Source organism: Labrus mixtus, chromosome 14 (assembly GCF_963584025.1).
Source record: "Labrus mixtus chromosome 14, fLabMix1.1, whole genome shotgun sequence".
NCBI classification, from domain to species: Eukaryota; Metazoa; Chordata; class Actinopteri; order Labriformes; family Labridae; genus Labrus; species Labrus mixtus.
The window spans coordinates 5,608,688-5,624,185 of NC_083625.1; the positions used below are offsets into that span (position 1 = coordinate 5,608,688).

A 15,498-nucleotide genomic window follows, 5' to 3' on the forward strand; every position below is an offset into this window, starting at 1 on the left:
ACATTTCATAACACATGGCACAAAGCTTTAGGTTTGTGTGTGTGTGTGGGGAGGGTTGAAGATGACTAGGAGGATTGGAGATCAGTCACATGATTACCTTGGGGTTGTTGGCCTCCACAGTAACCAGAGCCTGGCTGAAGGCCTGTTCTGCGTTGCGGCTGCGGAGGTCAGTGAGAGCGGTGTGAGCATCATGCACCACCGATTTCAACTCTTTACACACGGCCACTTTAAGATTGACCGCTTTAGGTTTCTGAAAGACAACAACAAACACACATTAAAGTTGGACATTTCAAACGATGATGCCATCATGTTCACAGTTTGTTAACAAGTGCATCTCTTTTAGCCACAGAAGAGTGCACCTCCATCCGCTGCAGAAACCACAGCTCACACTTCCTGCCATGCTACTGGTGGCAGTTTTCACATATTCTGTTTAATAACTAGTTGTATTTGAACCATTGTATATAATGACAGTATTCTGGAGGTATATTAGGAAGAGGCATTTCTCTGACACAAACTGAGGGAACCTTTAAATTCAGAGATCGTCATTGGAACATAAAAATGATTAAATATCAGAACAAATATGAAAGATTTTAGGTGACTCATTTCAAAGCTTATTAAATTTTTATTTCCTGACAGCTTGAGCAATAAAAGGGATTAAAAACCTGGTTATAACCAATTTGCAAAACTGCAGGTCAGTGCAGAGGGTAATGGGGAGGTTAGGGGGGGTAAGGGATATAATTTTCAGAGTTACGTTGAAGCAAGTTTCCGAGAAATGAATATCACTCTACGTATTTCCTATTTGACATATTTACGTCAACATTAGTGTGAAGGCCCCTCAGCACAACACAGCAGACCCTAACCCAGTAAATACAGAGAAACAAATGTCAACATCGTTTGTTAATTCTTCTTACACGGTGAGACGACACTTTTTAAAGAACGATATTCAGAACAACCAAAAAAAATCAGCTCATTTCCACTCTCTCTCTCTTCAGGGTGTTTGTTTCCGGTTTGATACTCGTCAGGTTTTTAATAATACACTGTTTTAGGAAAAGCTTTACATGTCCTCACAGCTCACTGATAAGATGAGGTAGTTTCAACATGTCTCAGTTACAGTTTCATTTCATGTAAACACGGCCTCACCTCATTCTGAGCCTGAGAGGGTTTGTTCTTTGCTTTCTTGGCTGCAGCCGTGCACGACTCTCCTTGTGCACTCTTTGAAGGTAACTCACTGAAAACACAGACACTGAATCAGATACACACTCCCTGATGTTTCTCTAGTTTTGAGACTAAACACACTGAAGAATGAAAGGGACAGCTCCTTTATGCTCCAGCTGTTTTTACCTCTTAGAGAGACAAATTCTAATTGTCAGAAAGCAGGATGTAAACAATCGTTCATCACATGAAACAACAACCAAAAGATACAAATACTTCACTGGTTATATTTTCTCATCTTTTGGAAAAATAATCTCACATGAACTTATATTGTTGTGAAGAAAATGCATAATCATCAAAGGCTCCTAAACATCTGTTAACCTGCTTTACTTCAACACTACTAAAGAGCATTTTTACGAGCTGTCATGTTATTTTTATGAGCACTAGTGTGAGGACTTCCACTCACCTTTTGGCTGCTTTAGAGCCTTTAGCTGCGCTCTCCGCCTGTGTTGTCTTCTCATTTTTACCTGAAGGGAGAAAAATCGACATAAAGTTTTGTAATGTCATAGGAACTATCTTTTTATCATAGCGGTTTTAAAGCTGAAGCTAATCGATTGATTAATCCAGAGGTTGGTTGGAGGTTCTGGCTGGTTGATTCTCACTTGTGCTCAGACAAACAACGTGAAACTCAGAAGAGGCACTGAGACAATGCAGACCCTGTTTTAGATACTGTTGAGTCGAGGCACTCCATGCGACCACAACATGGTCACAACACCGTGACCATATACGGCAAACCAGGCAGGCTGAAAAAAATGGGTTCTTCTTCTTCTGGTTTGTCTTCAGCTAACCAGAGGAAACTCTCTTGATAATCAAAAGGTACTTAATAAATGAGGACATTGTCCCTCAGGTACTTATTACTTATTGAGACATGAGAGCTAATGTGGAGTTATTAGAATACAAAAAGCATCATCCATATTTGTATCACATGCAGTCACTCAAAAGCTTCTCCCTCTCTTTCTCTCATTTTGACTGATGAGTCAACGTTTTGGTTTTTCAAACTAACTTCACACGCAAAAAAAAACTACAATCTGGCTCGTATGAAGCGCAAACTGAGCAACAGAAGACAAGAGCTTTACACATAATAAGCCCCTCCTCCTAATGGGATGGGATGTTTCTGATTGGTCAAGAGCAGGATTTTTGTTTTTCCTGTTTTCATCAAACATTCAGTGAATATTGTGACGCCAGCTGCAGAGACTTCTTCTGCCTCTCCTGAAATAACAATCAAAGCGACCCAAGTGTTCTGGTATCTACAGGACAAGCTAGTGTTAGTCTGAATTCTTATGTATTCATTTATCGCTTTAACTGTCATGAAGGTTTTATTTTAAATCTGTCCATCATCTGAGTGTCATTCTTCCTTTAGGTCTGTGTAACTCTGTAACCTGCATTTGTGTGACAAGCCTTTCTGTAGCAGATCTATTTTTGGATCGACGGTCAGGCTCATGCTAGGAGCTTAAAAAAAGGAAATTTGAAGCTGGGGCTGAAGAAATTCGATATGCCTGACATATTCAAGTGAAGGTAAAGCCCTCCTTCCAGCCAATCAGAAGAGTACACAAGACGAAAGGAATTTGTAGGCGAGCGCCCGCTAACAGAATCTGATAAAAGGCTGTAAACATGAAAACTGTGTCACACATGCGCTGAATAAATCCTAAGATAATTTACAGTCTGTCTAACGATTTCATTATTTAATAATTAAAAAACAAACACCTCCGCCTAACTGCCAATTTCCACATACTCAGTGCATGCTGCGCTACGCTGCTGACTGCTGCCACTCTAGTCAGCGCTCCTATTTTCACAGCGAGAACCGCGATCCATCTCCGGAGTGCACTAGCAACGGCACTACACTCAGAGTCTGGTTAATTTCAAAATAAAACACTCACCATCGTATTTCACAAATTACACAAACACATGTTGGCAATGTTCACTACCAATGTTGACGTTCTGTTTGTGTAATGTAGTCAGTGCTCTCTTTCTTTCACTCGCGCAGCTTTTAGTTAAAAAATATGTTTATATGATTTTATTAGAGCTTCAGTACCACTTGAGATTACTATTCTTATAGTACTGTGGATTGTATAGTTTCATAAAAACAAGGTTTGAATATCATAGACTTCACACTCTTATTTCAAACCTTGGGCTCGAGTACAGTGTGATATCTTTATCATTTCTCCTTCTGGTGTGGAAATGTTTTAGTCCCAATCAGAGAAATGTTATCAAAAGCAGAGCAGAGATATTGGGCCTTCAGCCTTGAATTCTCAGCAGAAGAAAGACTGAGAAAGACACTCTTTGGAAGAAAAAATAAGACTACTGTGTAACAATTGTAACAAATGGGCTGCACGTTAAAAAAAAAAAACGAATCACTGAACTCGGTATAGTTCTTCTCAGCCCAAAAGCTCAAAGAACCATTTGGAAACAGCCGCCTGAATACTAAACTAGACTTTTAGCAGACTTATCCCTTTTTAGAGTTACTACAGAAATGGTCCTGTTAAACCTGATCCTTTCTGGTTTTACAACCAGAGGATTGTTTTTAATCTACCCGCCACCTTGACAGATGAGTCAAAAATTGAACGTGTGACCCTGCTGACAACAAAGAGACGATGGTTCTTACTGTACAAACATTCTGAAAAATTTAATAAATGTTCAAACAAACTCACCGGGTTGCTTGTTGGTTTTAACGTCTGGTTTCTTGCTGGTTTTGACCTCTGGAGCCTGTCGAGAAAACACACAAGTTAATTTACTAATAGATCAACGATGAACGGCATCACACCAACAAACAAGAACAGCATATAGACCGGTTAGCCGACGCATTTAACATAATGTGCACTAGAGCTGGGTGTTGTTCACAACCTTACAATTCTATTCCAATTCTTCTGGTCGCGATTCGATTCAATAATGATTCGATATTGGTTCAATATTACAGAAAGATGAGAGAAACACCCAGATAACTACTCATATTAGCTTCTTATATTTGTTAAATAATTATGTGTTTGTATTTGTTTAAAACAAACTGAATCAAAAATGCATTTTATCGTTGCATTATTCTTTATTTATTAAAGAATAAAACATGAAAGTACAGTATGATCTAAAGTGCAAAATTGTGCCTGACCTGAATTCACAGCCCCCACAGTGCCCCCAGTGGAGAGGGGTGTTATTACAACGAAGAAAAAGATCTCTCAGGATTTCCATGAATCAATATGGAATTGGGAAAATAATAACTGCAATGCATTGATGAATCGATTTCTCTAACCAGCCCTAACGTGCACATTACGAAGGTAACACAAAACAAAACTTATGATTTAAAGGCAGAATGTGCCACATTTTACACATAAATACAGAGAAATCAAGTTTATCCTCTTTAAATGTCTCTCTGATTCATGACTGCTGTTGTCAGAGACGTGTTTCCATGGTCAGGACGGCCGACTCCTCCCCTTAGGTATAAAGGTGCTTTAGTCATAGACCCCTGAAATGCAACATGAGTGGAGAGACACTAACCTTAGTCTGTTGAGGTATCCTAATGGCTGCACCCATCATAAACGTCTGTGGTTTTGACTCTGCTACATTTGTTTTCTTAGAGCCGTCTGGTCTGCAGGAAAAAGCACAACCGGTTATTTGTAAAGTTTCTCAGCCTTTAAAAAAAATAATCATGTTTGACAATGTGAATACAGGAGAGTCACACTTACTGTTTATTCTGTGTTAAAGGTCGCTCAACTGAAAGTTAAGAAAATAAATAAGTTTCAGTCATGAGTGACGATGACAATTTAACCAGTTTGTCTTATTTTCAAGACAAGAACGATTGAAGAAGGGAGGCCGCCATCGTTTATTCATTATATTCAACACAAATCAATCACATGACTTTCCCACATCATGTGCGATAAATTTTATCATTGAAACATAAGAACTGAGTCTCGTTGAACAGCAGACACAAGCTTCTTTTTACCATGAAAACACACAAACATTAACACACAGAGCCCCCTCTATTAAACACCTGTCTGCTCAGCACCCTGCATTAGATATATCTGCAGGTCAAATCTCTCAATCAAGACATTCACAGCATTTGGAAATGTAGTTTAAGAATTTTAAAGGGGGCAATGTGATCGTCTCTTTCATTCTCAGCAAAACCTAAAAACACTTTTGGATTCAAGTTGAATGCAGCAAGTAAAATTGTGCAGAGTGAGAACGCAGGTGAGTGAGTGTTCCTGTGTTTGCATCCTTAATGCTGCGTGATGAGCGCCTCTGTATGCAAAGTGTTGTTAACCAAGAGCCGGAAGACCTCAGGTTGTTTTGCCTGGATCACAGGGGCGGAGCAAGGGGGATGCCGCGGCGGTCTGGGCCCCCACTTAAATTATGATGTACCAGCCAAAACTCCCAAATCATCTATGTGGGCTCGAGCCACAGCAGACTGCTAGTAGCTCTCCTTGCATTTCGATGCGGCACAATACAATACAAGAGTATTTAAAATGTAAAAAGTAAATACGTTCTAAGTTAATTTGTGATTTATCTCAGCCTTTACTGGGAATAATCACGATGACAATTGAGAGCACCGCTAAAAATAAAAGTGCTAGATGTAAGGTTTTCCATTTATCTTCGGATGTTTCTTGTTTTTCTTCTTTCCTTTTTTGATTCTTGAGCTTCATTTTACTGAGAGTATGTAGAGGCAGTAATGAGGCTGCTTACTGACACTAATGTAACTCTGTGAGGTGAATCCAGTGTGTTCTTAAATACTGATTATATTCAAAACTAACCATTTCCAAAAACAAAGCTCAAACCAGTTTTAAAGAAAGTGTCTTATCTCTGTGAAGTAGTGCACAGTTAATACCTTCTCCCATTTCAATGACAAACTTCTGGTGTTGGTGTTCAAGGTCTTTGTACCCCTCTTGGTCACTCCCGCACAAATACCGGCCTAATTTGTTTGCTGCAATCGCCAGTTTGCGCTCTCCCAACAAGGACAAGGCTTCACAGAAGCGGTAATGACCCTGCAAACAAACCACGAGAGAAAATGTAAGATAACACTGCATCACAGTAATCAGCTACACAGACAATAGAATTCACAACACTGACAGATAAGATGGATAAGCATCCACTGAATTGAAACTGAGGAAATGTTATGTGTTTTTGTAGAGGCTGCAGGTTACAGCATGACTCTTTAGAGGCAGCGAGGTTTCAGGAGGAAATTTGTTTTTGGAGCGTCGTACGCTGAACAATCAGTTCAAACCATAATCTGTTTTTATGTCTAGGATTTTCGGTCTTTTCAAATTTAAAGACTTCCTACACATTTGAACTCATTCCCTTAGTTTCATTGCTTTGCTTTAACGAGACTCAATCACCTTTGGCCAGAGTGGGTCGATCAGAATGGCACGTTTCCCGTCACACATGGCTTTACTGAAAAAACAAGAAAAAGATCATGTTTGAGTTTCTGAAAGTCAGGAACATCAGGAAGTGTTTTAAAATGAAAGGTGCTCCAGAGTCAGTGATACTTACTGATACTTCTTACAGCGGATGAAGCACAGGGCTCTGTTTCCATAAACCATGTGATTTTCCGGGCTGGAGGGAGAAGAAATGATTTTCAGTTACAACAGATTAATGTTGTTGAAGTTATTTCAGCGACCCTGTGATGAAATGTGTCTGTGAATCTGTGGTATTTTTGGAGAAGATTCCTCATCCCGGGGAGAGCATCATACAACAAAACAAAAAGGAATGAGAAACATAAGCGTCCTAAAAAGATTACCATAAAATCTGGTGTATGAGACGCACTCTTAATACCTATTTTTTCACATTAAAACTTGGCTGCGTCCGATACACCGATTGAAAGTGTAAAAAGTAAACTAGTTACTCGTAAGAAAATGTGCAGTCTGATATATATTCAGATAAGAACATGAAAAGTGTTTAATAAAAGAAAAAGAGTCTGAAATATATTAAACGACTACTTACTTAAATGTGATGGCTTTGGAATAAAACTTTACAGCTTCTTCATACTCCTGGTTCTGAAATTTCTCATTTCCTTTCTTCTTCATTTCTTCACATTTCTGAAAAGTGAAAGAAAAACATTAAAACTTGTCCAAAACCCTGAGGATAGTTTTTGTCTTTTTATCAATACTATGTCATTCTGAATGTTTTAATTTTAAACGAGGGATGGCAGAAAAACGTCTGTGTGACACATAGAAATCTTCTATTTTGAAATTTGGGAAAGCATTGAAGGGTTTTAATGACTTAAGCGAGCAGAGGTGTCCTATGGGAGCAGGACAGAGCAGTAGTAGTGACAATAATAATAAACGTTATTTATATAGTACATCTCTCTTTGCCAATTCAGTCCTGTACATTTTTAACAGATGACATCCTGCTTTATTTTAATAGCTAAAAATATCACTGACTGTAAATCTGTGTGGAGGAAAATGAAAAGAAAGGCTGTTCGATGATCATGTCTTTTACTGATCTCTTCTTCTCATTTTCCCTCTTCAGCGTGTGAACAGTCTTCTAACATCTTCCTCACTTAATAATTACAAACACTATACATCTGTATTTTCATGCCCTAATGCATTAAGTACGTCCACACATGTTGGAATGACACGAGAAATCTGAAAATAACTTTTTAATCCTTTGATGTGAGGGAAGAGTGCTCCGTAACTCTGTGATCGTAGCTGAGGATAATGGGAGAGTGGGTGGTCCTCAGTGTGGCACGGAAATCCTGTGTACACACTACCAGATCACTGTGGACAAATGTGTCCCAAACTACCTGCGTATGTGGCCTGAGAGCGATCAGATCTCATTGGATCGCTGGCCGGGATTTTTTTTTTTTTTTAATTTCTTTTGGGGCTTTTTGTGCCTTTATTGCAGAGATAGGATAGTGGATAGAGTCGGAAATCAGGGAAAGAAGTCATTTAAGGATACCTTTCCGATAGGAACAGGACAGCTGTCATTAAAAGTAACGCATGAACACCAAGATTTCTTCAAGTGTTTGTGTCGGCGTCCGTCTGCCCGCATCCCCCCACCCCCCCAAAGCTGTAAACCTAGGGGAAACACTGAAGTACAAACAGGGAGCTAATTCTTATCAGAGGGGATGCTCGGGTTTCATGTGTCTTACCTCTTTACAACGTCCAGATGGTTGAACCAGCAGTGCATTCATTGTCCTCTCAAAGTTGGTTCCCATTTTGTAAATAAACCGAGCAACTGATTAGAAGCAGAAGGAGGAGAGTTATTAGTTAACTATCAACATGTTTAACAGGCTTGTGTTTGCACAGCTCATCAAAACATTTACATTTCTGTGCTGTAAAAAAAAAAAAAATTTATTGCAGAGATCATGTTAGATCATTTAGGTATTCCCCTTCATAGGCGTTACTGAGTGTGTGGACCGTATCTTACACTCTGTGAAGAGGCCCAGCAGGACTTTGTAGCCCGTGCTAACAAGTCCAAAATCCTGTATATGCTGGCGAGCCAAAGGTTCTCCTGCGCGCTCCAACCACTGTATGGCATCTTCGAACACCTCAGGGGAGCGCTGTGAGGACACATTGCACACTCGAGTTAGGGTTTCAAGTGGAGAAGCATTCAACATCTGTACTGACCAGTACAAAGAGCAGGGACTCCCACAGTGTTGCCCGCTGACTGGACAGTGAGGGTACTGCCAAACATTCTCAGCTCGCACTTTAAAGACGTTCAAACTGAATTGTAAGAAGTGTCCACAAAATGCAAATCCTTCTATATGATCAACAGTACAATTCCTAAACTTCAGTTTAAAAGATTTAATTTGAAAAACCTGACAGTTTGCTGCTTCCTGTTTGTATGTGAAGCCAGCACAATGCAATGCAATGCAAACTACAGCTTTGTGTAGCCTTAAACTTAATACCAACAACAACAATAAGACTGTTAGTTATGATGTGAAAATATAGAAATCAGTATCGGTACATGTATCGGAATCTGATCAGAACTAAAAAAAAAAAAGAGGACCGGTGCATCTCTAGTTTATAACACACTATACAGAAAGCATGTATGATTATTAATTATTCAAAAAGGAACACAACTCTTTGAGATATTCTCGTCTTTCTTTTTCTGTTCAGACTTACCAAGCAAAACTTTCTGCTGATCCAGAACACGTGCTTTGTTTGATCCTTTTTCAGCTGGAACAGAGAAACACAGACTTTTAAAAAGCAGAATGTGTTATACATCATACCAGATAACTTAGCACACTTTGGCTGTGGGCTTTCCTTCATTTCTAAACCTAAATATACATTAACCTTAACTTCTGTATGATGTGAGAGCAACAACGGGGCCGTACACTGCATGTCTGACCCAAAAAGAAACATTTCCTCAAGTGATTTACAAACCGTTTAAACAGTAATACATTTCAAGTCAAGTCTGACTCTAACTGTTGATCAAAGTGTTATAACAAAATAGCAACACATCATAAAATCTCATCAAAAGAAACTCTCAGCAGCTTTAGTTTGTAAATCAAGCAGCAGTCAAAAGAACAAAGTGGTAGAATAACAAATAATGAGATCTTTAAATCAACGGTTATCCTGTGCACTTTGCCCATTTCTGCACTCTTCATTGATTTTATGCTGCAACAGACTTTAAGTCTCTGTTAACACCGTCAGCTTCTTCAAGATGTCTCCTCACAGTCTTTAGTGTCAGTCTGAATACTTAAGCCTCTGTGGAGAGCTTAGACTCAGAAATATAAAGGCACATATCGTACCCAGCATATTAACTAGTTTAAAGAAAAGGGACAGACTGAGATTTCAGATTCCAGACTTTTAAATTTGATTGGAGTTCACAACTTTTCTGAAAGATTTTTTAGTTCTCAGTTGATTCTGGTCAAAACATATTTTATTTTTATATACATATTTTAGACTTAAAAAAGCTATTTAGCTAAAAAAAAAAATAGCATGTGTGATATTCATTATACTACATTACTTGCATGGTACTATGCCTGAAGGTTTTCCTTCATTTTTATACATAAATACACATCTCATTCTCTGCATTCTTTGTAGATTTAATTGAATTAGGGGTGCAAGTACCTGAGTACTCGTTCATTAAATAATTATCGGTTACAAAATAAATGTAATCGATAATCGTTTTGTAGGCCACATTTTTGTAAATGTTTCTTGTTGCATTGTGGGTTCTAGGATAGGCCTAATTCAAAACAGAAAAAAGGAGCACACTCAAACAGAAATAAAACTTCAGGTGCACGGGCGCAAAAAGTAAATAGATGACAAACAAAGCGCTGATAAAGGCTCTGTGCTAAAACGCGTCCGTTATTGATCCGTACGCTGCTACCCTTACAAAAATATCCCTTTAATTAACCCCTTTATGAATACACAATAAACAAAAAGTCCCAAACAAATGAAATATGCAATATGATCTACAAAAGTACAGTTCAAATTGTCTTTTTAGTCCACAGAAAAAGAAGGACTTTCACTTTGCGGTTACCGCTTTACCTCGCCAAACCAATGACGTCTGATCGTCCAGGACAGAGCAGCATCACTAGATGTTTTCCTTAATTTTGGAATTTTAGATGATTATTTTAAAATCTTTTAATAACTACAAAACGGAAAAACCATATAGGGAGAAATAGCGGACGGACGAGCAAGATTGAGCGAGTGTGTCATTGCGCACAGAGGAGAAAGATGAAACAGACACTTAAATCGTTCACCTGTTCTATTGTAACTTCATTTACCAGAGTAAAGTGTGCTCTACACTGCAGACTGGAGTCTTTGTTAACAGAATGTTGCTGTCAAAACAGCTTCAACGTGCGATGAGTGCGCATTGATGTCTGCACGTCCGCTCGCCACACTCACTGCCCTAAACGGTCATAAATAACACGCCTGTGTGAATTTTTGTTTGAGGATTGCTGTCTGTTGAAGTAAGACATTTCATATTTGATCGTTAATACAAAGGCCTATTACTTACAATTCCCAAAGATTCAAATTAATCAATAGATACAGTCAGCATCGTGTCATAGTTGGGAACTAAAAAAGAACTACAAAAGGATTACTCGAGTACTTGCTTTAACAATGGGAAGAGTAATCGATTAGAGAAAATTTTGCATTTCTGCACCCCTAAATTGAATACTTCCTGGAACTTAAAAGGTAAAAAAAAGGCTTCAAGGCTGAATTAACACTGAAGTACATTGTAAACTTACCGTGCCTATCTCCAGGGCTCTGAACACGGCTTCCACTATTTCTATCTTTTTCAGTTGCTTCATGCTGATATCATGACTGTAGGAAGAAGGAGACAGTTATACATCACAACAATGACATCTTTTAAGAAGGTTGTTTGAAATCTTTCAGAGTGCTGCACCTATAATAATAATTGTACCTACTTTGAGTTGATGAGACCGATTTCTAAAGCCCACTGGGCCATAGAGCTGGATTGGTTACGCTCCAGCAGCATGGGAAGCCAGAAGGCACAAAGCTTCATCCGCAGTAGAGCCAACATTCTCATATCGAACGGGATATTTATCCATCGTTCAATAACTTCATCTAAAGAACAGATCATAAACATACAATAGTTTCATTCAGCGGAGAGGACAAGAGATTGTTTACAGTCTAAGTATGTTGGTCATTCTGTAAACACTTTTATCTGGTTTAAACTTTGGTTTATTAACACTTAAGAGCTCCTCACCTGGGGGATTGTAGGTGGTCACTTTATCTTGTGCAGAAAGATGTTTCTGAGGGGGACAAAAGAAGAGTTGGTCAGTGACATGAAGATAACAAGTCGGCTGAATTCTTGTTGATTGATGATTTACTCACAGATTTCATTTGTTGTACATATTCAAAATATTCCTCGCAACAGTCACTGTCCGAGTCTGAATCCCACATCTTGACAAACTCTGTGAACAAAGAAACATAAATAACTCAGTTTCACATAGCAGAGCAGGCTGTGGTGATTAGATGTTCATGTTGCAGGGAGCTGGTTTGGATTAACATCCTTGTGTTGACAAAAATCAACATGCAAGAACTCCTGAGATCTTAAAGTTCATTTTTGGCCTTTGCCTTTATTAGATAGGTCAAACAAAGAGAAACAGGAAAAGAGAGAGAGTGGGGGCGACATGCACCAAAAGGTCACAGACAGGATCAAACCTGGGGGGGGGGGGGGGGGGGGGGGGGGGGCGCGCGGCTCTACCAACTGAGCTAAACCAACTTCTTGGAATCCTCATGTCTGTTTTATGGCTTTCAAAGATTCATTGTTATTGTATGGTGAGGTTGTAAAATGTAATCTCTACAAATCACTAGTAAAAAGTAGGCATTACTTTCACACTGACTGACAACTGAACAATCTGGTTTTGAGATACGAGGAAATGAAACGAGTCGCTGCAGACATTGTATAATGTTACTGAAGCAGCTATTTATGATGCAGTGTTTCCCACAGCACTTCAACATGTGCCCTCCATCTTAACTACAGTGATCAATTAAATCCTCCTGTGTCGCTATGTGAGATCAAACAAGGTCATTAACAGAACGCCGCACAAACACCCTTTCTTAGAGCCTCCTCTGCAAAGATTCACTGACACATTTGACTCTTAGAAGACAACAGCAGTGTTTCCCCTCCCATTCATTGGAGGGGTTGACATTTGACACTGGCCCATCACCCCAACAAGACCGTAAAATCCGAAAAATAAGACGCAGTCTGTTTTTGAGGGCCTCTCAGATAGAGAAAAGTTTAAACTGTCTTCCTGTGTGATAATTTCCACTGTGTTTGGCAAACTCTACAAAGTGCAATTGTTGTGCAGCTCTGTTGCTCTTTTAATGTCTGTTGTTTTTCGCCTTGTGGAGTTCGCACTCCTACTAGCTACAGTACGGTAGTTGAGCTCTCGGCCTACTGTAAAAGTTCTTAAGTACCGACAGCTCGCGAATTGAAGAGACTTTCAATCAGTCCAGCACTCTATCTGCCATTCTTTATGTTTCACACAATTCCTCTTTTCAACAAGTTTCCCTTGAATCCAAAGTAAATTCTAAAAGCTTTTTTTCCCCACCAGTTAATTGGCACAGATTCATCTGAGGGTAGCAGATTGCTAGCTTGGGCTGCATATATAGAAAGACTTGCTCATTTTTTTTTAAAAGCCTTTCTTCGTTGTGTTAAGTTCAAACATACAGTCATGTGCCTGTATTGTGAATGCCCACATAGGAGGATATAGATTATATTGCGATTCATTGAGCAGCCCTATTGGTCAACACACCGCCATACAGCATGATTCTGCTTAGGTTGTCTGTTAGAAGCGTTTTCTGCAGTGCCACTGCCAAAGCAATTATTTCAGTTAAACAAATCTGGTCTCTCACAAAGCATTGTGTCACAACAAAGAATGAATGCAGGGCCAACCCTTCACTGTCTCAACCCTAAAAGAAACGCCTGGAAACCACACCCAGAGCTCCACGTACACACACAGTCAGTAATGCCCACACAGCGCTCTCCCTGTGGTTCTGGTAATACCGTCTCACCTAAAAATAACACCTTTTTTTAAGCCATACACAACTTTTACTCTGCTCTGTTTAAAACCATGAGACTTCATTGACAAAAACAATCCTATTAAACTTACAGAGCACAGCAGCTGCTGGGCAACCGCTGCCGCCATTGGTCAGTTTGTTTGTATAAATGTACGACTATCGTATTTTAAAGGTTTAGTTTGGTTTCAATTCAACAGAATATCTAGTGTTTAGAATGGTAAGGTGTTAAGAGAGTTAATAAATGCGTGTGATCCAGATGTTATCAAATTTACGAGTACGTAATGGAGTTTAAGAATCGTGATCTCAATATCAATCGGAATAATCGTGATTATGATTTCTGCCATAATTGAGCAGCCCTTTTTCAGGTGAATCTTAAAAATACCATTAAAGGGTGAGAGACAGATGTTGGGAGAAATTTTGGTCCAGCAAAAGAAAAAGCCAGATCAGGTAAATGGTCCATTTAGCACCTTGAGCACAATCAACCATTTTTAAAAAAATCAGATCTCAACCTGAAGGGTAGCCAATGTATAAATTAGGCCTGTGGGCATGTGTTTTATTTGCAGCCAACATTATGCAAACAAGAGGAAGCAAAGTAACATGTCTTGACATGCCTTTGACAATGTTGTGGGTCTGGCTGATGCTTGTCTAGTGTATAAAGATATTAATGGTCTGGCTCCTTCCCCACTAAAAGAGTTCATATCACCGCGTGCATATGGAGGAAGAACAACTAGGAGCGCCAACCGAGGGGATTGTGTTATACAGCACAGATCCTCTGAGTTTGGCAAAGACATTTGACATCCTGGGAAACACAGTCTTTTGTTGAGCGGAGCACAATAGGTTCTCCTTCTAAACCGGTTCAGCAACTACACACCTTTCATCCAGTGTATGAACTTGGTATTAGGGCTGGGCGATATGGACCAAAACTCATGATATTGATATTAATTAGCTGAATGGCGATACTCGATATATATCGATATGTATTTTATTAACAGTGAAAACACATGGAAAATAAACAACCTGTTTGTGAATTTAAAAAGTAATATTATAAAATAAGAATGTTCCTTAAATACAATAAAAGAGAGAGAGAGAGAGGAGGAGCAGGGTTAAGAGGGACAGACAGTCAGTCATCATCAGTGAGATGAGAAAAAGGTGACCTGGCACCTCTATAACGTTATTTTAATGCAACTATATCCATATTAACGATATTGTCTTACCCGATATCTTGTTTGAAAATATATCGATATATCTTAAAAACTCGATATATTTCCCAGCCCTACATGGTATTGCAGGATATATATTTATTTTTAAATCAGTCACACCACAAATGTACACCAAAATGTCTCTTTACGCAAGTTTCCCTTCAAATATTTGGAAACCATGCCTGACCAAGTCTACATATGGTTTGATTTTAGTAGATGGTGATTTCTTACATAACATACTCTTACACTACATAACATAACATACTCTTACACTACATGACATACTCTTACACTACATAACATACTCTTACACTACATAACATAACATACTCTTACACTACATGACATACTCTTACACTACATAACATAACCTTACACTACATAACAAATTCTTACACTACATAACACAACATACTCTTACACTACATAACATAACATACTCTTACACTACATAACAAATTCTTACACTACATAACAAATTCTTACACTACATAACATACTCTTACACTACATAACAAATTCTTACACTACATAACATACTCTTACACTACATAACATATTCTTACACTACATAACATACTCTTCCACTACATAACATATTCTTACACTACATAACATATTCTTACACTACATAACATACTCTTACACTACATAACATACTC

The 15,498-nt window shown here is 38.8% G+C and overlaps 1 protein-coding gene across 1 annotated transcript in view; it reads right to left on the reverse strand.

The window, feature by feature from the left end:
* ttc3 (tetratricopeptide repeat domain 3) overlaps positions 1–15,498 on the reverse strand; it is a 32,390-nt gene that overhangs the window by 14,134 nt on the left and 2,758 nt on the right. Inside the window, exons 2-18 of the mRNA XM_061056458.1 lie at positions 11,946–12,025; positions 11,818–11,863; positions 11,516–11,675; positions 11,336–11,411; positions 9,261–9,314; positions 8,563–8,695; positions 8,285–8,370; positions 7,135–7,229; positions 6,685–6,747; positions 6,531–6,585; positions 6,023–6,179; positions 4,887–4,914; positions 4,699–4,789; positions 3,861–3,915; positions 1,619–1,679; positions 1,141–1,228; positions 98–250 (exon numbers count right to left, since the gene is read on the reverse strand). Coding sequence (XP_060912441.1) covers positions 98–250; positions 1,141–1,228; positions 1,619–1,679; positions 3,861–3,915; positions 4,699–4,789; positions 4,887–4,914; positions 6,023–6,179; positions 6,531–6,585; positions 6,685–6,747; positions 7,135–7,229; positions 8,285–8,370; positions 8,563–8,695; positions 9,261–9,314; positions 11,336–11,411; positions 11,516–11,675; positions 11,818–11,863; positions 11,946–12,014 — 1,470 coding nt within the window. The 5' untranslated portion in view covers positions 12,015–12,025. The remainder of the gene's footprint in view (positions 1–97; positions 251–1,140; positions 1,229–1,618; positions 1,680–3,860; positions 3,916–4,698; positions 4,790–4,886; positions 4,915–6,022; positions 6,180–6,530; positions 6,586–6,684; positions 6,748–7,134; positions 7,230–8,284; positions 8,371–8,562; positions 8,696–9,260; positions 9,315–11,335; positions 11,412–11,515; positions 11,676–11,817; positions 11,864–11,945; positions 12,026–15,498) is intronic.